This window comes from Marmota monax, unplaced genomic scaffold (assembly GCF_021218885.2).
Source record: "Marmota monax isolate L192 unplaced genomic scaffold, Marmota_monax_Labrador192_F-V1.1 WCK01_AAM20220418_F8-fsc00079, whole genome shotgun sequence".
NCBI classification, from domain to species: domain Eukaryota; kingdom Metazoa; phylum Chordata; class Mammalia; order Rodentia; family Sciuridae; genus Marmota; species Marmota monax.
The window spans coordinates 2,450,000-2,472,366 of NW_026694099.1; the positions used below are offsets into that span (position 1 = coordinate 2,450,000).

Here is a 22,367-nt window from a genome sequence, read left to right on the forward strand (position 1 = left end):
AGTATCACTGAAGATTAAATTAAGAGATAAAGAGTAGGAATAGTGAAAGACGAAGCTAGGTTGGAGCTTGGTTAGGAAATGCTTGCCTACACTTTCATTTTGTGTGTGTGTGTGAGAGAGAGAGAAAAAAAGATATAAGGTGAAATTTCTCATCTTAACTATGTTTAAGAGACTGGCTTATTTCACTAGCACAGTGTCCTCAGGTTTCATCCATGTTGTAACATATGACAAGATTCCATTTTTTGGGGGGGTACCAGGGATTGAACTTAGGGCACTCAACCACTGAGCCATATCTCCAGCCCTATTTTGTATTTTATTTAGAGACAAGGTCTCCATGAATTGCTTAGTGCCTGGATTTTGTGGAGACTGGCTTTGAACTCAAGATCCTCCTGCCTCAGCCTCCTGAGCCACTGGGATTACAGATGTTGCCACCAGGCCCAGCTGGGTCTTTATTTTTCCAGATAAATCTTAGGACTGTTTTTGCTAGTTCTGTGAAGAATGTTTCAATGATGATTGAATTGATTCTGTACATTTGGTAATATGGCCATTTTAACAATATTAATTCTACCTATTCATGAGCATGGTAGCTCTTTCCGTCTTCTAAGGTGTTCTTCAATTTTTTTACATTATTTTATAATTTTCATTGTCTTTCACTGCCATTGCCCCTTGCTACAAGATTCCTTTTTTAGAGGCTGAATAATATTCCATTGTATGTGTACATAGCACATTTTCTTTATCCATTCATCTATTGATGGATATTTAAGTTGCTTCTACCTCCTGGTTTGGATTGTTTTTAAATTGTGAAATTTATTATCCACATGGGGAAGGCTTATATTTACATGTACCTTTTAATGATTTTTATTATTATTTATTTTATTATTATTGTTATAGGTTTTTATTACTGTGGATAATATCAGGAGAAGCATTCTTGAACATGTGTCCAAGTGTATGTTTGCATAAGTCTTTTTGACCTGTTAACTAGGAATGCAATCATTGGGTCAAAGCTTCTATATACTTTTAACTTTAATGGGAAATGCTAAACCATTCTCAAAATCTGGGTTAGGGTACTAATTTATACTCTCTCCTGCAGCTTAAAAGACTTCTTTTTACATTGTATGTGCACAAACACATGGTATTTTCAGATGTCTTTCAATTAAATTATTTATTGAAGAGTGACACAAACATAATGAAATGTACAAATCTTAAGTATATGCCCAACACATTATCACAAAGTGACACTCACATGAAACCAGAATCTGTACCAGATGATGGACCAATGTCAGCACTTCAGAAGCCTTCTGTGTTCCTTTCAGGCTTCCTCCCCCATGTGTAACTTCTCTGACTTCCACCACCTTAGAGTAACTTTGCGGATTTATTCCAACTTTATATAAATGGAATTATTCAGTATGTAATCTTATGTGTCTGGCTTCTTTTGTTCAAAATTATTACTGTAAAGACTCATCCATGTGTTTGTATGGAATGGCATTACTTCATTCTCATTAACGAATAGTGTTCTGTTAAATAATTATACTATAATTTACATATTCATTTACAGAATATTGAAATTTGTGTTATATTTCTTTTTTGCTAGTTCAGCATAAATCTGCTATGATCTTTTAAATTTATATCTTTGTACACTTATTTATGCATTTCTGTTACATGCATATGTAGAAATGAAATTGCCATGCTCATTGTAAACATACATCAAATAAAACATTTGTCAGTGTGATTGACCAGTCCTATCAGTAGTGTATGAAAGTTTTGGCTTTGTCAGTATACTCAGTAATGTCAGAACTTTTCTTGTTAGGCACTCTGGTATGTAGTGGTATTTAAAAAAATTTTTTTTTTTTAGTGTAGATGGATACAATATATTTATTTTTATTTATTTATTTTTATGTGGTGCCAAGGATTGAACCCAGGGCCTCAAGAGTTCGAGGCAAGCGCTCTACCACTGAGTTACAATCCTAGCCCTGTAGTGGTATTTTTTTTTAATATATATTTTAAATATTTATTTTTTTAGTTGTAGTTGGAAACAATATCTTTATTTTATTTATTTTTATGTGGTGCTGAGGATCGAACCCAGGGCCTCACATGTGCTAGGCGAGCACTCTACCCCTGAGCCACAATCCCAGCCCCTTAGTGGTATTTTTAAAAAACATTTCTAGTTATAGAAGGACATAATATCTTTATTTATTTATTTTTAATGTGGTGCTGATGATCAAAGTCAGTGCCTCAAATGTGCTAGGCAAGCACTCTGCCACTGAGTCATAACCCCAGCCCTGTAGTGGTATCTTACTGTAGTTGTAAATTTTCACTCTTTAAAATACTATTAAAATGTTTCATAGACTTTTTGGGTATTTCAATATCTTATTTTGCTCAGCATGAGTTTAAGAGTCTGCTAATTAAAAAAATTGTGTTGTCTGTGTTTTTCTTACTGATTTGTAGTTCTTTTTAAAATTTGTGTTATGGATCTTTTTAAAAAATATATATTTATTTTTTTAAAAATATTTTTGTGGATGGACACAATACCTTTATTTTGTTTACTTAGTTTTTTTTTTTTTGGTGGTGCTGGGATCGAACCCAGTGCCTCATGCGTGCAAGGCAAGTGCTCTACCATTGAGCCACAACACCAGCCCTGTGTGTGTTGTGTGTGTGTGTGTGTATGTGTGTGTATGTGTGTATATGTGTGTGTATATGTGTTGGGGATTGAACCCAGGGCATTTTACCACTCAGTTACTTCTCCAGTTTTTTTTTTTTTAAGTTTTTGAGACAGAATCTCACTAAGTTTTGAGGCTGCTTGGAACTTGTGATTCTCTCCTCAACCTCCCAAGTTGCTAGATTATAGGAGTGCACCAGGGTGCCTAGTGGAATATGAATCTTTGTTTCAAATATATATGTTGCAAATGTTTTCTCTCATTTTGTTGTTTTCCATTAAATTCTCTTGATTAATAAAAGTTTTCTTTCTTTCTTTTCATTTTTCTTTTTTTTTGGTGGCGTAGGGGATTGAACCCAGGGCCTCATAAAAACTAGGTACTAAGTGCTTTACCATTGGACTACTTTCCCTCTGAACAAAAGTTCTAATTTTAAGTTATCTTCCTGATGATCACTAGTTTTTGTGTCTTACTTAATAAAATTCTTGCCTGCCTGAAGGTCTATACATACATTTGTGTTCATATTTAAAGTGAAATTGTTTGAATTATATGCACCTATTTTATTTCATGTTTTCTTATTCTTATGTTATGGATATTTTTCTTCTATCTCTTTGAAACCTTTAATTATACAATTACAAATCACTTTCAGGATAACTTATTATTTTGTTCCTTCTATGGACCTCACCTGCTTCCCACACATATCTTTCTTGGTGTGTGTTTGCTGCGTGTTGGTTTATATAGTGTTAGTTTTCCTCATGTGTTTGAAATTTTAGTTTGCAAGCTCAACTCAATTGTGCATTGCTATAGATTTCTCTCCAACACTTTTTTTTATTGTTTGTGTCTCCTAATGTGGAAGTATTGTGGCTGCCTTTCACTAATCAATACCATCCCCTGTTCATCACCAAAAGCTTACAAGTTGCTTAGTGTTGTGGTTCTCAAGGATATCCCATATTCAGTTCCTTGGTCAGCAGGCAGTTTGGTCCAGGCCAATTACCTGGCTGCCCTTGCTTCCTCTCTTCATCTCTTTCAGGTCCAGGCTGAAATTCAGTGTTGCCTGCAGCTCTGAACATTAGCTACATTTTTTGGGAAGGTGTTGTATATATAAGATGTAAAATGCACTAATCTTGAGGTTGTGGTTAGATAATTTTGTGCATAATCGTGCACCCATGTAACTACTGACACGCTTAGGACAGAATGTTCTCGGTCTAGAACACCCCAGAGATCAGAATGTTAATAGTTATCCACCTTAATGTAAAAGAAATCATACAGCACAAATAGTATTATTTCTGGCCTTTTTTACTTGGCATAATATTTGTGACATTCATTAATGCTGTTGTGTGTTCTAGTAGTTTCTTCTTATATGTTACTTTGTAGTTTTCTTTTAACATGTCACAACTTCTTATTCATTCTGCTGTGGATAGGAATTTGGAATGTTTCCAGTTTTTCACTATTATGGATAAGATTGTCACAATTTTTCCCAAGTAGATTTTATAAACAACATCACCACCACTGTGACTGGATGTGGAAGCATCACACAATCTGAACTTCTGGTGACCTCTGTCGTTTCTGGTATCAGAGCCCAGCAAGCAATCTTCAGTCCACACTTTTGTGATTCTATTATTTTTGTTTCATGCTGGTGCTTATTCTATTTTTTTTGCCAGATCACCTTTCATTACTTATATTTTCAAAAGTAATTTTTATGTGTTAACAGTTGAGGAGGGCTTATCTAGCCTAAGTACCAATTTCACTCCCAGTTTCTCCCTTTAGTATACCTTTCTACAAAGGCAATTATTATATCATAGGATGTACACATCTTTATATTCTTTGTAAATATTGACTTGGACCATTTGGCCATTTCTGCTTCTATAAATAAATATAGTTAAATGAAAAGATGTCCAACTCAAACTTGTTGGTTAGGTAATATTTTTATGAAGCTTGAATCTTCAAGACATTACAGTCCTTACATGGTGAAATTCACATAATATATACTTCTTCAAATCTTATGCACACAAAATAAATTTTCAGTGTATAAATTTTTAGTGTTCAGGAGCTCTTAAGTGTCATTTTTCAGTTATGCAGAGAAGAAAGAGTAGCATAAGTGACCCAGGTTTGAGAGTTTCTGGCATAGTAAACTTCATGGAAAGCACATTTTCTTCTAGCTCATACTATAATCTGAGTGACTGTAGGATTGAGGGGTCATTTACTCTGATGCAAAAATCTACTGAGCATCTATATTGTACAGAGCCCTTCAGAGCTAAGCACTAAATTTAGGCATTTATAGATTCTTCCCTTGAAGATTCCCTGTTTTCATGTGAAAGACTGTGGTAGGGATCAAACAGGGAGGGACCTGGTATATAATGAGCCAGGTTTGATTTAGGGAAGTGTGGTTGTCCCTCCAAACTCACAATGTAGTCCTGCTGGGGCTGTGGCATGGAGGGTTGGAGAAAAGCATGTGTACTGGGACAAAGACTTACACTTGTTGTGTGGGTCTTAAGTATATTAGACATCTCCCATGGGACTATTTGTTGCTCCCTGTGTGATTGTCCAGGACGTACATAGGTAGAGGGGCTTTCAGGAGCAGAACTGAACAGCAAAGGCAGCAATATAGAGGCTTAGAGCAGAGGGATGGGACTGCAGGAGAAAGAATGAGTGTTGAGAAAGTAGATGTGCTTAGGTGAGGACAGTAGGCATCATTCCCCTCATCCATTACACATAGGAACCAGCTGGCTTGGAAAAGGGGGCTGCCCTCCTATATAGGGGTGTGATGGAAAGGGCTGGGGGGCAGGGATCTGTGGCTTTGCATTTGATGTGGCTGTGCTCAGCAGGGTTTTGGGCTGCTGATCTCCTCAGAACAGGATTTACTCCTACTCTTGGTTATTTTTCTTATTTTTCCCAACTGTGATTTAGAAACAAGTTCTACATTCTTTATAGTTGTCAGCAACTTTATCAGTGTTATCTATTGGTTCTGATAAGAGAATAAAATTTGCCAAACTATATGGATATGAATGTATCTTTTCCTTTTGTTAAAAAATCTAGCATGGCAATATTTATTTATAGAAACACATGAGCATGATGCAAGCATCTGTGTACACAGAGACACACACTAGAGAAGATGGTTTTAAAGCAATAACTCAATCACTCAGTATTCTTGGTTTCATTGCCCAGAGGCAAACTCAATTGTTTCTATTTTTTTTGGCATGTTTGTCAAAAGTTAATTGAATTTCTCCAAGTTGTTCCACATTCTTTATAATCTTTTAAATTTAAATATTGTATTAGGTGTAAGTAGAATTGTCATAGGTACTAAATTGCATGTCCCTGATCACTGATGATGTTGAACATCTTCTCTTGTGCTTTTCGGCCATTTGTACACCTTCTTTTGTGAACTGTCTGTTAATTTACAGGGAAATGGATGGCATTAGAGCAGATTATGCTAAGTGAAGCTAGCCAATCCCTAAAAAACAAATGCCAAATGTCTTCTTTGATATAAGGAGAGTAACTAAGAACAGAGTAGGGTCGAAGAGCATGAGAAGAAGATTAACATTAAACAGGGATGAGAGGTGGGAGGGAAAGGGAGAGAGAAGGGAAAGTGCATGGAAATGGAAGGAGACCCTCAGAGTTATACAAAAGTACATACAAGAGGAAGTGAGGGGAAGGGGAAAAATAATATAAGGGGGACAAACGAATGTCAGTAGAGGCGGCAGAGAGAGAAGAGGGGAGGGGAGGGGAGGGGAGGGGAGGGGAGGGGGGATAGTAGAGGATAGGAAAGGCAGCAGAATACAACAGACACTAGTATGGCAATATGTAAATCAATGGATGTGTAACTGATGTGATTCTGCAATCTGTATATGGGGTAAAAATGGGAGCTCATAACCCACTTGAATCAAATTGTGAAATATGATATATCAAGAACTATGTAATGTTTTGAACAGCCAACAATAAAAAATTAAAAAAAAATAAAATAAAATTTTTGGCCCACTATATTTCCACTGGTTGTGCAAATATCAACACAGGGACGTAAGAAACATGAAAGAGCAAGGTAACATGGCCCATCCAAAGGAACTCAATATTCTCTAGCAAGACCCCAAAGAAAGGAAATTTATGAAATGCCTGAAAAAGCATCCAAAGTAAAGTAACTCAGTTGAATTCAAACTAAAAAGTTTTTTTTTCTCAGCAAAAGAAATAATATGTGAGGTGAATAGGGATCCTACAATCTGGGGACAAATTTTTACCCCTCACACATCAGATAGAGCTCTAATTTATAGGGTATACAAAGAATTCAAAAAGCTAAACACCAAAAAACCCACAAATAACCCAATCAATAAATGGGCCAAGGACCTGAATAGACACTTCTCAGAAGAAGATACACAATCAATCAACAAATATATGAAAAAATGCTCATCATCTCTAGCAATCAGAGAAATGCAAATTAAAACTGCTCTAAGATACCATCTCATTCCAGTAAGAATGGCAGCTATTATGAAGTCAAACGACAACAAGTGCTGGAGAGGATGCGGGGAAAAAGGTACACTCATACATTGCTGGTGGGACTGCAAATTGGTGCAGCCAATTTGGAAAGCAGTATGGAGATTCCTTGGAAAGCTGGGAATGGAACCACCATTTGACCCAGCTATTCCTCTTCTCAGTCTGTACCCAAAGGACCTAAACACAGCATACTACTGGGACACAGCCACATCAATGTTTATAGCAGCACAATTCACAATAGCTAGACTTTGGAGCCAACCTAGATGCCCTTCAATGGATGAATGGATAAAAAAATGTGGCATTTATACACAATGGAATATTACTCAGCACTAAAAAATAACAAGATTATGGCATTTGCAGGGAAATGGATGACATTAGAGCAGATTATGCTAAGTGAAGTTAGCCAATCCCCAAAAAACAAATGCCAAATGTCTTCTCTGATATAAGGGGGGTGACTCAAAATGGGGTAGGGAGGAAGAGTATGGGAAGAAGATTACCTCTAGATAGAGAAGAGAGGTGGGAGGGAAAGGGAGGGAGAAGGGAAATTGCATGGATGGTGGAAGGAGACCCTCATCGTTATACAAAATACATGTATGAAGATGTGAGAGGAAAAAAAAAAGAATAGCGTCACCTTAGATTAGGTAGAGAGAAGTAATGGGAGGGGAGGGGAGGGGATGGGGGGATAGGAAGGATAGTAGAATGAAATAGACATTATTATTATTGAAAAATGAGAAATTATGTCCCATCTGATTCAAATGTATGATATGTCAAGGTTATTGTACTGTCATGTATAACTAGTTAAAACAAATAGAAAATTTTAAAAAGGTAACTCAGTGAGATACAAAAGAGTACAGATAGACAATTCAGTGAAATTATAAAAATTATACATGATTCAAATGAGAATTTCTACAAAAAGATATAACAAAACAAAATGGAAAATTTGGAAATTTTGTTTCAATGAATGAAACAAAACATACCAAGAACAAACTAGATCTGAGGGAGGAGAGGACATACTGGAAAACCGTGTCCAGTAGAGTAGTTGCTAGTAAAACATTTAGTTGCTAGTAAAACATTTGGTGGGTAGATTACAAATCAATCATTTTTATGAAGGCACAGAAGCCCCCCTCATCACCTTTTCTGGTTTGGGAGCAGACTGTGATGTCCTGCTGTCCACCCTTCACCTCACCTCTGAGGTCACTGCAACTGTGGCACCCAGGTCCCTAAATACCCTCAGGAAATGGGGCAGTCTGGAAGGTGCTTAGGTGGCTAAGTGGGCAATTTTCCAGGTTGGTGCTGAATCTGCACCCAAGACTGTGGGTTGTGCTGGGCTGGAAGATAAAGGCTGAACTTGCCCCATTCAGGTGGGAGGTGTGTGGACAGGCCTGTGAACATAGCCTTTCTAGCATATTCTCATAGGCTGTGCTCTGGGGTGGGGAGTAGCACATATAGCCTGATTTATCTTGATCACTATGATAAGCTGATGGGAACTGACAGATTCCAGTTGGGACAGTGGTTCAGAGTGGAGACTGTTGGAGCTGTGGCTATAGGGAGGCCAGGGAGGAGCCTGGAGGTGGGGATGGAGGGAAATGAGTCTCCTGGAACCAACCAAGTCTTTGATGCTGGAGTGGGATCTCAGGTGCTTTTCTTTTTTTTGTGGCTGGCCTGGATTCAGGAAAGAGAAAGAAATATCTTTGAAATTCCCTTGAAATGAGCTCCATTGCTTCTCAGGGGAGAAAGCTCTTTTTCCACTGGTCAGAGACTGTACCTGACCTAAACAGATGCTGACAGGACTGGGTCAGTGCATGGGAAATGTTTAGAAGTGGGTAACCAGGAGGAGAAGAGGGTAGAGAGGGATGGCCATAGAAGGTGTTGAAGAATATATTCAAGGAAGAAAGAGAAATCAGCTCCTCTCTACCAGGAGATAGTCTTTATTAAGAGTCAGATAGTTGTCCTCCACAAAGTGAGGACACTATCCCAGGACACAGGGCCTGTCATACAGCTATGTCTGAAGAGTTCATTACTGTCTGAATCCAAGCCATGAAGCTTGAGATCCTGGTGAAGACCCAAGGAAGTTTCCCAGTAGTATGTTGTTAGCTGACAATGCTCTGGGCCACATTGTCACACATGAAGGGTACCCCAGAGTCTCCTTGTAGATAGAAAAGGGAGAAGTCTTAGCATAGGCCCCTCTGGTTTACCCCCTTTCAGGCTCATTTTCTATTATCTTTCCTCAATTATGGCCTTGCCTTAGCCATCTGTCTAGCTGCATCCTCTTCCTAGCTCAACCCAGACCAGCTCAATCATCTGTCCTCAGTATTACTCTGTCCCTGGGCAAAAATTCAAAGGGGTGGCTGTGTCCTTACTCTATCAGTAGCCTTCTTGTCCTTAGGGCTCCCCACACATAGCTGGGTGGACTGTTGTAGAACGGGAAGATGTTCCTGTATTTCTGCTTATTCTGTATTTCCAGGTCCACCTCTTGGAGTGTGTCAGGATTTTTGCCATCAGCCAGTTTCCCCCAGGCTGCCACACTGCACACCTGCCCAGATCTCACCCAGTCCTAGCTCTTCAGGAGGGCAATATTCTTCACCACTGTGTTGAGTTGAGCCTTGTATGTCAGTCTCCTTTCTAGGAGAGGGATGGCAATTGAGGTGCCATCCTCTCAGGGAGGCTTAGACCAGGGATGAGGATGTCTGTATCTCCACTGCCTAGAAGGCTTCCCAAACCTTCTTCTATTGCACTGGGACTAGCTGATCATCTACTGAGAGGGGAGGAGGGGACTGAGACTGCACGAGCTGAATGATCCCCAGAGACTTGTGCAGGTAGACCAGAAGTCAGCAAGATGTTACATTTAGGAGCATGATATCATTGACCACTGTTTTATTATTATATTCTTTGTGAGGGATGGCTTTTAGAACAGGAATGACTTGTTGGGTGTTTTCCTTTTTCTTAATATTGTGAGCATCCAAGGTGACATTAATTTTGCTATAAAGTAAAGATGGATAAGGCTAGTCATTGGAGTCATAACTCAGTCTTTGAAAGGCAAGCTGAGGTCTCAGCCTAAGGCAGAGAAATAGCTGAGTCAAATTGTTAGGAAGGGTTGGGCAAAACTATGTCCCACCTTTGTCCAAATGTTGACTGTGTTGCTTTTCTTTGCAGTGAGCCAAGGCTGGGTTTTTGGCAGCCTCCTTGCTGCTCAGCCTGCTCTCCTGCACTCTTCAATCCTGTGGACCAGCTTAGGGAATCTCAGGTGGTTCCTCATTAGCCCTTGGTCCTATATCTTAGGGATTTTCATGAGCTATGGTCCCTTGGTTAGTCCCAGGACAACAAAGACCCAGGTATTTCTCACCTTCTGTAACAGTGAGCTGCTGACATCACAAAGTTGTTTTGCATCAGGAAACCCCCACAGTATTTCCTGACTAGTTTGATTTCATAGAATCTTATGAATGGCATGTAGGGACTGGAGTGGGGTTTCACCTCTCTGTCCCATTTGATTTCCTCTGAAAGAGAAAATTTGTCCTGGATGTCTGTTCATAGAAACCAGATGGCAAGCCCGGTGGCTGTAAGACAGGGTGGTCGTGCTGTGATCGTCTGTGAACTTGGACATGTTTGGGAAGAAAACCCCTTGTACAGACTACCACAGGCTGAGAAGGGGTCCTAGTTTCTGTGGGTAGCATGGTGGGCTTGAATCTGGACCCAACTCTTTCCCTAGTTATCAATTTATTTTTGAAGAGATGAGAAAGCTCAACTCTGTTTTTAAATTAAATAAGCTTCATAAATATGTTAAAGGAAAAGGATCTGAACCCCCTAGACCATCCAGAAGACCTGGAATACACTCTCTGTCCAAACACGGTTGCTTCTCTTCCAGGTGCTTCTCAAACACCTTATGAATGGCACACTTCCAGCATTGGGCTGCTTTCGAAGAACTAAATGTCATATAAACTTGGGGCTTCTTCCTGTGCCCACATCTGAGTCAGGTACATAATAAATACTTCACAAAAGCTTGTTTGATGCACAATGAATAGTCTTCAAATGTGCTGTGTCCAGCAGGTGGGTAGGAGAACTGCTAATAGACCCTGATCACAGCACAGGCTCATCTTCCTAAGGTGCTGAGCCATCAAGGTAAAGAGGGAAGAGTACAAAGGACAGGGGAGCAGAAGGAGATGGAGAAAGGGCTGAGTGGAGAGCATCCTCTGGGAGCTCGTCTTCATTGCTGTAAAGCAGCACTGAGGCCAAACTCTGTTGTCTCCATTACTCTCTGGGTAACTGTCCTTGTGGAGCTGAACAGCTCATCTGAATGGGGACAAGATAAGGGCCACATCTAGGATTTGGAGTAGAAGATACTTCTTCCAATTTTAATCCAGATGACAAAAGCTGTCCACTTTTAGATTTGGAGGATGGAAGTTTATAGCCCTAATATTCAGCAATTCCCCACCCACCAGTGTCCTATGTCTTCCCAATAAGTAAGTTACTTTCAAGATGACAGAGGTGTGACCCATCAGGTATCTTTGAAAGTAGGATTCTAGAATTTCTGCACACTCTATCCAGTGATAAAGCTTCTTCTAGGAATAAAACTTCTAGGAATAAAGTGAAGCAAGGATGGCCCTTAGAGCTAGCCTGACCAGGGCACTGTGGAGCACCCATAGCTTCTGGGGGTGTGGATGGTCATTTATCTCCTTCAGGTGCCACAGAATAGGAGAGTCATCAAGAAGATTATCAAGAAAAGACAATAAAACTCTCAATGTTTATACAGTCAGTCAAATGAAGGGGGTTTGGAGTCAACACTTAGGTAGCACGCCTCCCAGAGTGATTAGGACACATCTTCATTCTTCTCTTGTTGTAGCGCTGTTTCAACAGTACCTTCACCAGGGCCCACAGATACGTTATGGACCAGTACTGTGATGTACAGCATTCTTCCAAACCATTTTGGAGAGTGCTGTTCCTGCTTAGAACACCATTAGGATTGATCACTACTTTAAAAACAGTGAAAATATTTTAGAAAAATGGAAATAACTCAAGCTGGTCTCCTAGGTTCTAAACATAATCATGTTCAGGGAACACTAAGCCCAGGGTCCTCACAAGAAGCAGAGAGCAGGAAGATGGAAATGCCTCTCTTGAATTCCAGGTCACTCAGAGGCCTAGAACTGTCCTCGGTGGACAAGGATAGTATAGCTCAATCCCTGGCTATAGAAAGCCACAGGAGGGCAGGATCTAAATCCCCAAGCCTCACCTGCTCTGGCTGGGCACCTGAAGTGAAGATACACTCCTCACAGATGTTTAGCCCTTCATCTTGCCCCAGGATTAGAGGAGGGGCAGATGGCCATATCCAGTGCTACTGCCTGGGATCCCTGACTCAAGAGGATGACTGTATGAACCAGGAAGCGGCTCTCACCAGACCCAAATCTGCTGGCACCTTGGTCATAGACTTCTCAGCTTCCAGAATTGTAAGAAATAAATGTCTGCTTTTATAAGCCACCTGGTAGGTGGAATTTTGTTATAGCTGTTCAAACAGACTAAGACAGTACTAAATGATGTTTACTGAAAAAATATTTACACTCCAAACTGTTATTTATTAAAGCTCTGGCAATCCATTGGAGCTGGCCTGTGCCCCAAAGAAAAAGAGTCAGTCATGGGGCATCTCAGTCTGATCCTGCCATTCAAAGCGTCTCATTGTTCTCCTTATCCAGGGCAGGTAGCTTAAGATCCTGGTGAAGACTGCAGGAGGGGTCCCATTCCTTTCTCCGTAGGAAACAATGCCCTGGGCGACATTGTTGCATACTAGGGGGCCACCAGAGTCTCCCTGTGGACATAGAGTGGAAAGGACATTAAGCCAGGCCTCCTTGCTCCTGCTGCCCTAAAGCCATAGCTCTCAGAGAAGGCAGGGTAGGGTTCCTTTAGTTGCTTGTGTGTGTGAAATGGGGCTTTGAGGTGCAGGAGTCAAGACTCTGGACGTTTAGCTGCTAGGCTTCAACACAGTCAACGCTGCTCTTCCAGCTCAATTTGAGTCTAGCTACTCTTTCCTTCCCAGGGGAATGCTGCCTGTGTAAGGTCTTCCACCCTTATCTTTCGGGACTGGATTGATGAGGGAAAAAATCTCCACCCAACCCTGGTCTGGCCCCCGCCCCCCCAGGGCTGGGGCTTTGGGGATGGAGTCTTTTCCACAAAACGTTGGCAGTTGTCCATGCTCTTACCCTGAAGGCGTTCTTCCTCTCCCGAGGGTTCCCCACACAAATCTGGGTGTTTTCAGTGTAGAAAGCAAAGCGTTGGCTGCACACCTGACCGCTCTGCACTCTCAGCTGCACCTCCTGGAGTCGGCTTGCTAATGTGTTCTGGTTGACCAGGCCCCAGCCAGTTACTGTGCACAAGGCCCCAGGCCTCAGCACATTCCTGGCTTGAGGAAGAGCCACGGGCCTCACCGCTCTATTCTTCCTGATTCTGCTGCTCAGCTGCCGGAGAGAGTATGGGCATTCCTGCTCAGCTGGACCCTAACCAAAGCTTAGGGACTGCTGGGACGGTACTTGTCCCATCCCTGCCCCACTCCCCCCAGCCCTGCCTGGGATCCCTGCCCTGATTCCCCCCAGCCCTGCTCTGGCTTCTTCTTCCATGGTCCCAGAACACAGCAAACCACTATGACATTGGAAGGTCACTGGCTAGGGTGGAGGTGTTCAGGGCCAGGCAGGCAGTACCTGCAGTAACATGATGTCATTCTGGATGTTCTCTGGATTGTATTCAGGGTGGGGGATGGTTCTGCGCACAGTGATGTGTTGCTGGGTCCTTTCCTGCCTCTGGATGTTGTGGGCCCCCAGAGTGACATTTATAACACTGTGAAAGGAAAGTTGGCCTAGAGGTAGGTATGAGCAGCAGAAACTTGGGTCCAGCAGCTCTGCAGTACAGATGGGCCACCTAGGGCAGGGCAAGCCTGCAGTGGAGGGGACGGGGTAGGGGACTGGAGGGGAGCCCTGCCCTCTGTTTATCAGCACCCCAGAACTGGGGATGGCAGGGGACTGTGACCTTAAGATTTGCTCTTCCAGATTAAGTTGAGAAATAGCTTGAGTTCACATTTTTTTTTAAAGCTCTGATTTAGCTGCCATCCTTGATCTACTGAATCAATGAACCTTTATTTTACCTATTTATATGCGGTGCTGAGAATCCAACCCAGTGCCTCACATTCTAGACAAGCGTTCTAACACTGAGCCACAACCCGGCCCCTGGAGTTCACATTTCGAGACCCAATTTGTGTTTTCCATCTCCTACTCTTGTTCTTTGTGGTCATGTTTACACTGGCCTGTTACCTCTACCGTGCTCCCCTCCCCAGTCCTACCTGGTCCTGTTTTTTATCTTTCATTACTACAATGTTACTTTCAGACGGTTCATCAAAGGAGGTCTTCTGCCCACTCCCCACTGCCCCCAACTGAGCTCCTCACCTTCCCAAGCAGTGAGCTGCTGTCATCACAAAGTCTTCTCGTACCAGGAACCCCCCGCAGGTGTGCCCACCTCTTGAGGTCTGGGCCCGAAGATATGCCATGTAGGGGTAGGAATGGGGTCTGGCCTCTCGGCCTCCAATGATCTTCCCTGGAAGGAAGCGTTCAACACTTACCTCTGCTTGAGCACCTGCAGTGGGGCCCCCAGGTTGATGGCTTTGGAAAGACAGGAAGATGAGGAGGGCAGGAGAGATAATGCAGGACAGGGAGCAGTTGTTGGTGAGGATGGGTCTGTGAGGCACCAGGCATTGGGAGAGAGCTTCAGGGAGACTCATTTCCCTTCAGAACTCAGTTTGCTCCTCCTCCCACAAAGGGGACAACAAGGTTCACTTTAGGAAGGGCCAGCTTTAGCCTCAGTATGAAGGAAATTCATTGTTGTGAGCATGAGAGCTCCTTGAAGTCCCTGGCACTTTCTTCCTCATGAAACTTCCTATATCCCTCTGACCACTCATGGGCAACATGAGACTGCTGTTGGAGAACCTGCATAGGAGCTTCTGGGACTGCTATTCCTGTATCCTTGTCTCTCAGGCTTTGACACTTGGGGTACAGAATGAATTTCCATGAGCATATATATATAGAGAGAGCTTACTATGTGCCAAGGCCAACTCTAAGACTTCTATATACATTTACTGGTTTAACTTGCATAGCAATTCTGTGAGGTTTGTTGTAATATTATTTCCATTTTATAGATGAGGAAACTAAGGAAATTTGAATACAAATACCTTGCTCAATGAAACAGAATGTGCTGAGGCATTATGGCTGGTTCCAGAGTCTGGGATGGGATCAGACAGACCTCTGAGGTTGGGGTGGGTCACTTACCTGCCTCAGCCCTAGGTGGGAGGAGAAAGGCCAACAGAAGCAGGAGTGGCTGCATCTTGCTTGAAGGCTGTCCAGTCAGTTGGTGTGTGTGTGCCTCCACTGGTCAGGCTTTTAGCCCTCAGGAGAGGAAGGAAGGGGTGGGAGGGGGCTTAAGAATTCACAGTCCCGTTCTCCTGCTGGTGTGGTAAGTTTCGTCACCCAGCGCTGCCCAGGAGGTTTGCCCACAACTGACAGTGAGCTGGGCGAGGGGAGAATAATCCAAGCCAACGTCCTGATGTCCCACACCACTGCTGAGTCCGTGCTGATAGCAGAAATGGGGACCCAGGGGAACACGGAGGGGCCTTTGAGCAATGTGTCCCTGAAGCCTCAATCCACCAAAGACCTCAATATCTCCAGTAAGGCAAAGACACTGGCAGCTGCCTGCTTCCTCCATTTCCTATCCCTCTGGGATTCCAGATTCAGTCCTTTGGAATTTCAGCATTTCTCTGAATGAGTGCAAATTCCCAGATTGCTTATTCACATATAAGGTGAATAAAAGATGTTGAGGTATAGTGAGAAATGGGTGAGAACACCTGGAAAATGTCAAAAGAGTCAGAAGAGGAAAGATGAAGCTCACCTGTTTTCCCTGGTGGCCCCAGGCCTCCCTGCTGAGATCCCTGTTGTTCCCACTTGAGTAGACCTTGTCACTCAAGATTGGGCAGCCATTCCCCTGAGTCGGTGGAGGGTGCTGTTGAAGAAAGAAAAGGGGAGAACAAGGCTCTGACACTGATCATTACCTTTTCAGGTCACCTGAGTCCCGATAGTCCCTCAGTGAAAGTTACATCACATTTGAAGACTTCCTACTCAAGGTGAAGTCTTTGTGTTCCTGAAGTTTCTCTGCATGTAGATAAGGCTCAGAGACTATTTTTCAAGGGTTGTCAGGCTAGCCAGAAGACATCTAAGATCTCATTTCACTGATGGCACAAGAAACCAATTAACCTAATTTCCTTTCTCTGCCCCCGAGGTGATAGCTTCAAAAAGGAGGTGCATTTATTGTTATGAAGCCTATAAGTCAAAAAGAATTAGAGCAAATAGTCAACACTGGGAGAAAAGCACAGGAAACCATTGCAGAGTTACACAGTGGTTCATTAAACACTGTTGAAAATATTTAGATGGTCAACAAATGGTGCTGGGAAAATTGGAAGTCCATATGCAACAAAATGAAATTAAACCCCTGTCTCTCACCATGCACAAAACTAAACTCAAAGTGAATCAAGGACCTAGGAATTAAACCAGAAACTTGCATATAATAGAAGAAAAAATAGGCCCAAATCTTCATCATGTTGGATTAGGCCCCTACTTCTTTAATAAGACTCCTATAGTACAAGAATTAAAATCAAGAATCAATAAATGGGATGGATTCAAACTAAAAAACTTCTTCTCAGCAAAAGAAGCAATTAATGAAGTGAATAGTAGCCTACAGAATAGGAGCAAATGTTTACCTCATGCACATCAGAGACAGCACTAATCTCTAGGATATATAAAGAACTCAAAACTCTTAACACTAAAAAAATAAAATGACCCAATCAATAAATGGGTCAAGGAACTGTATATCATCAGAAGGTGATATACAGTTAATCAACAAATATATGAAAAAATGTTCAACATCTCTAGCAATTAGAGAAATGCAAATCAAAATTACTCTAAGATTTCATCTCATTCCAGTCAGAATCACAGCTATTAAGAATACAAACAACAATAAGTGTTGGTGAGGATGTGGGGAAAAAGGCACATGCATACATTGCTGGTGGGACTGCAAATTGGTGCAGCCAATATGGAAAGCAGTATGGAGATTCCTTGGAAAACTGGGAATGGACCCACCTTTTGACCTAGCTATCCCACTTCTTGGTTTATATCGAAAGGACTTAAAAACAGCAAACTACAGGGATGCAGTCATATCAGTGTTTATAGCAGCACAAATCACAGTAGCTAAAAGACTGCTATAAGATTTCTTCTGGGTAGATGAATGGATAAAGAAAATGTGGTATATATACACTTCTTCAGTAGATGAATGGATAAAGAAAATGTGGTATATATACACAATGGAATATTATTCAGCATTAAAAGAGAATAAAATCATGGCATTTGCAGGTAAATGGATGGAGTTGGAGAATATAATGCTAAGTGAAGTTAGCCAATCCCCCCAAAACAAATGTGGAATGTTTTCTCTGATATAAGGATGTTGATTCATGATGGGGTGTGGGTGGGGCATTGGAGGATTAGGTGAACACTAGATAGGGCAAAGGGGAGGGAGGGGAAGGGAGGGGTAAGGGGGGTAGGAAAGATGGTGGAACGAGACAGACATCATTAACTTAAATACATGTATGAAGACATGAATGGTGTAATTCTACTTTGTGTACAATCCGAGACATGAAAAATTGTGCTCTATATATGTAATATGAATACTAATGCATTCTGTTGTCATATATAACAAAATAGAATAAGTAAAAAGATATTCAGAAGGTTCTGCATATTCACAGATCATTATAATCCTGCATAAGTTTGCAAAAATAGCAGTTGAAGATGAATTCAATTCCCAACCTTTTGTGGAGTGTGATAGGTCCACTTGAAAATCTTATGAAGGTTAAGGATTCTCTTCTAACACATAAATAGGTATCATTTTCCACTTATTTTTAGAGCTGCACAGAGTTTAATTCCTTCTTCAGCACATGATCTATGAAATTTCTTTATGTGTATGATAATTAATATGAAGAAAAAGAGAAAATAGTGTAACAGCTTTTTAGTGCCTTAGTATTTGGGACAATTTTAATTGAATTACTTTTGCAACACTTTCAAAACATTTTGTTTTTAAAATATTTTGTTTTAAAAACATCAATTTAAAGGAAAAGAATAAAATACAGTCTGTAGAGGAAAAAAAGAAGTAAAGGATCCTTGGTATTTATCCTAAAAATTGAATTTATCATACTGCAGTGATACATGCATGCCCATGTTTATAGCAGCACAATTCACAATAGTCAGAGGAAAAAAGAAAAGAGAGGTGGTGGTGGGTCTCTTAAAAATCAAAGGGAGATCAGTAAAGGAAAGAGACCAAGTGAGAGGAGGAAGTGCTGGGGAGTAATATTGGCTAAATTATATTGTTATATTGCATGCATGTATGAATATGTAACAACAGATCTCATCATTATTATGTACAACCAATAAGAACTGTGGGAAAATAAAAGGAGTAAAGATGTGAATATCAGCCAGGTGTGGTGACACATGCCAGTAATCCCACTTACTTGGGAGGCTAAAGCAGGAGGATCCCAAGTTTGAGGCTAGTTGGGGCAATCCAATATAATATATATGTATATAAAAATACATATTCTGACCCAGGCTACAGAGAAAGAGAGTCTGGAAGTTACACATTTGTTAAGTTTGAAAATTCATGGAGAAGTATTAGAATGAACATGTGACTAGTTTTATAACACATGCCCTTGATAAAGGAAAAGGCAAGTCAAAATATACACAATGCCTCCTATGAACTAACTATTTCTTTTATTTTAGGTTTATTTTTACCCATAATGTTAGGATTAGCAGTCAGTGCTTAGTAGGGTATGGGTTAGGGTTAGAGATTCAATACTTCGATCGGAAAATATGAAAATTCATAGAATGTGTATGCGAACATGTGCTACAGAAAAATACTTACAAATGCCATCCAGAACAATGACATGACATTGCCATTGCCCCAAGTAAGGGGCAATTAGAGAGAGAGAGAAGAAGAATATCTGCGATGGTATATCTGGAATGGAAAATGCTCAGGAGCTCACAACCTTGTAAGTAGCAGAGACGATTACAAAAGTAGAGGACAGGGTAAACATGCCACCAACATGGAGGTGTGCTGGCCTAATCGCTTCCTGACAACCTGCCTCTAAGCTTTTGGCACTTGAAATATATGTTGCTGTCAGGAGTGTTGGCTCCCTTTGCAGTGAGACAATCAAAGCTGGATCTGCATCTATGTGAACTGGAGGACATTGTTTCATATTTTCCAATGGGCATGAGGCAGCAGAGCTGAATCCTCTTCTTGGAGGTGAACTGTGACCACTGGGGGCTGAATGTCTCAAAATGAAAAATTAAAGGGGTTGAGGGTGTAGCTCGGTGGTAGAGTACCCCTTGGTTCAGTGCCCAGTATCAAAAAAAGGAAGAAAGAAAGAAAGAAAAAAAAAGACGCACACAGGGAATTTTCTTTCTAAGATTTAATGTCAACCTTCCTATTAAAAGCAATAAAATACATACATGTATCACTGCAGTATGATAAATTTAATTCTTAGGATAAATTCCAAGGCATTTTAAACAAAACTGTTTAAAATGCCTAAAAACTTTAAAAGTCTCAAAGAACTTTCAAAGCAAGTGTGATTTTCAGGCCAAACTCAAAGGATATTGAGGCCAGATAGAAAGGTACTATTGCTCTAGGGGAATGTACTGCACCCATAAAGTTTGAATTTTGTTTTGATAACCTCATAAAGTGAAAAATCTCTAGAAAATACTAAAAGACTGCTATAATATTTCTTCTGGGTAGTGAATGCTATCCAACTTCTTTATGGGGCTAGCATCACCTTGAGGGCAGACCTAATGGGCCAATATCATTTTTAAATATTGGCAAACCAAATAAATCAACAAGCAGAAAGATGCATCATAAGAAGCTGGGTTTATTTTAGGACCATGTGAAGAGAAAAAATAAGGAGTAAAAGATCCTTGGTATGTATCCTAAGAATTAAAGTTTATTAATTTATTAATTCTAGGCTTTATTAAAGTTTATTAATTTAATAATTCTAGGCTTTTTATTTGAAAGTCAACTGCTGTAGCACACCACATTGATTAAAAAATCTTTACTATTTAATTGAAGCAAAAATAAACAAGCATTTGCTAAAATTCACCCTCATTCATTAAAAATATTTTTAGTAAACTAGCAATAAAAATAAATGTCTATAATTTGATAAAAGTTATCCACAGAATCCCACAGCAATTAGTATACCTAATGGTGAAGTGCTGAAAGCTTTTTCTTTCAGAAAAAAACAATACAAGAATACCTGGCACAAATTATAATCTATTCTGTTCAATATTCTACTAACAATTTTAGCTAGTGAAGTTAGGCAGGACATAGAAATGAAAGGTCTAAGAAAAGAAAAAAGGAGACAAAATTGTAATGATTTGAAGAGATGTTAGCATATAATGAAAATCCAAAAATTCTACAGCTCAAATTACATAATTAATAAGAGTTCACTGGAATTGCTAGATATAGATCAGTTAAAAATTAATTATATTTCCACATGTACAACAACAGTATTAAAAAATACTTAATTAAACACTTAAATGGCATAGAAATGATCAAAGAATAAAATGTAATCTAAAGGGACATATGCAGTACATCTTTGGTGAACATTTTAAATTGAATAAAGAGACATTTAGGAAGACCTAAACATAGAGATTCTATGTTCATGAATTGGAAGACTAAATATTATAAAAATGTCAGTTTTTCCAAAATTGATCTATAAATTCATTGCACCTGAATTAACTAATTCTAAATATATTTGGAAAAAACAAATGGACAACAGTAGCCAGGAAACTTTTAAAGAAAGAGAAAAAGATGTGAGCTTTGCTTTAGCAAATAAGCCACAGTAATGAAGATAGTGTCATATTGGTGAGGTACCCAGACATAGATTAATGGGCCAGAAATAAAGATCTTGCAGACATATGGACACTGACAAACATACACATATGGATACTTAATTTGTGATAGAGGTTGCATCCTCCATCATAGGAGAGAAAAGATCATTTTTTTTTCTTTTCTCCCCATTAAATGGTATTCAGAAAATAGAAGTCTTTATGGTATCCTATAGAGTCACATATTTTCTGTGGGCGAGGGGGAGGGGAAAACTTGATCTTTTCTCACACCATATCAAAAAGTCCATCCTAGGTAAGTTATGGATCCAAGTGTGAATAAAAATTTGAAAATATAATGTAACAATATTTTCATTATAGCTAAAGATTTTAGATATTATCTAAAAAGTATTAATCATAAAGAAAATTATTGATGAATTTGATACATTAAAGTTGAGAGAAAAAAGGCAATTTATAGAATGGGTCTAAAGATGCTTAGAACACACATAACCAACAAGTATTCAAACTATACAAAGAATGTCTAAAATAATGTCTAAAAAATAACCAATTCAACAATATAATGGGCAAAAGACTTTAATACCCTTACCAACAGAAAATACAAGTGACCAATGAGATCTATGGAAAGGTGTTACTTTCACCAGGTACCAGAGAGGCACCAATTTATTTTTATTTTTTATTTGTTCTTTTTAGCCATACATGACAGTAGAATGTATTTTGACATGCATACATGGATTATAACTCCCCATTCTTGTGGTTTTACATGATGTGGAGTTACAATGGTGGTATATGAACATAGGAAAGTTATGTCTGATTCATTCTACTGTCTTTTTCCCCATCCCTCCTCCCTTCCCCCCACTCTACCTAGTCCAATCTGGTAAACCTCCCCACAGCCCCTCTGCCTATTGTGAGTCAGCATCCACATATCAGAGAGAATATTTGGCCTTTGGGTTTTTGGGATTGGTTTATTTCACTTAGTATGATAGTCTTCAGTTCCATCCGTTTACCTGCAAATGCCATAATTTCATTCTTCATTATGGCTGAATAATACTGAGAAGCACCAATTTAAAGCACAACAAGATACCAGTTCAGCCACTCACTCCTGGGCACATACCCTAGAGAAACATGCACACATTTCTATCAGATACATGTCCAAAAAGGTTTTAGCAGCATTATTCACAATAGCCCCACATTGAGAACACTTGCAAGGTCCATCTGCAGCAGCATAATCATAATTTGCATGATAATATTATGGTAAAATCACACAATGGAATATTGTCTAGCT

General features: G+C 40.1%; 1 protein-coding gene and 1 pseudogene across 1 annotated transcript; both read right to left on the reverse strand.

The window, feature by feature from the left end:
- Positions 1-9,223: 9,223 nt before the first annotated feature.
- Positions 9,224-12,039, reverse strand: LOC124107293 (mast cell protease 8-like; annotated as a pseudogene).
- A 637-nt stretch (positions 12,040-12,676) lies between these two features.
- LOC124107302 (cathepsin G) lies at positions 12,677-15,563 on the reverse strand. Its single transcript, XM_046465223.2, has 5 exons — positions 15,428-15,563; positions 14,552-14,699; positions 13,814-13,949; positions 13,319-13,573; positions 12,677-12,927 (listed from the first exon to the last, which is right to left on the reverse strand). The coding sequence occupies exons 1-5, from the start codon at positions 15,480-15,482 to the stop codon at positions 12,751-12,753; spliced, it is 771 nt and encodes a 256-aa protein (XP_046321179.1). The 5' UTR covers positions 15,483-15,563; the 3' UTR covers positions 12,677-12,750.
- Positions 15,564-22,367: the final 6,804 nt, after the last annotated feature.

What these genes read in the sequence shown, in the direction of transcription:
- LOC124107302 (XM_046465223.2), bottom strand. Translation starts at nt 15,482, where the DNA reads ATGCAGCCACTCCTGCTTCTGTTGGCCTTTCTCCTCCCACCTAGGGCT. An exon ending in CCCACCTAGGGCTGAGGCAG is followed by an intron (nt 14,700 to 15,427) that starts GTAAGTGACCCA and finishes GCTTCCTTCCAG; the next exon opens with GGAAGATCATTGGAGGCCGA. An exon ending in GCAGCTCACTGCTTGGGAAG is followed by an intron (nt 13,950 to 14,551) that starts GTGAGGAGCTCA and finishes TTCCTTTCACAG; the next exon opens with TGTTATAAATGTCACTCTGG.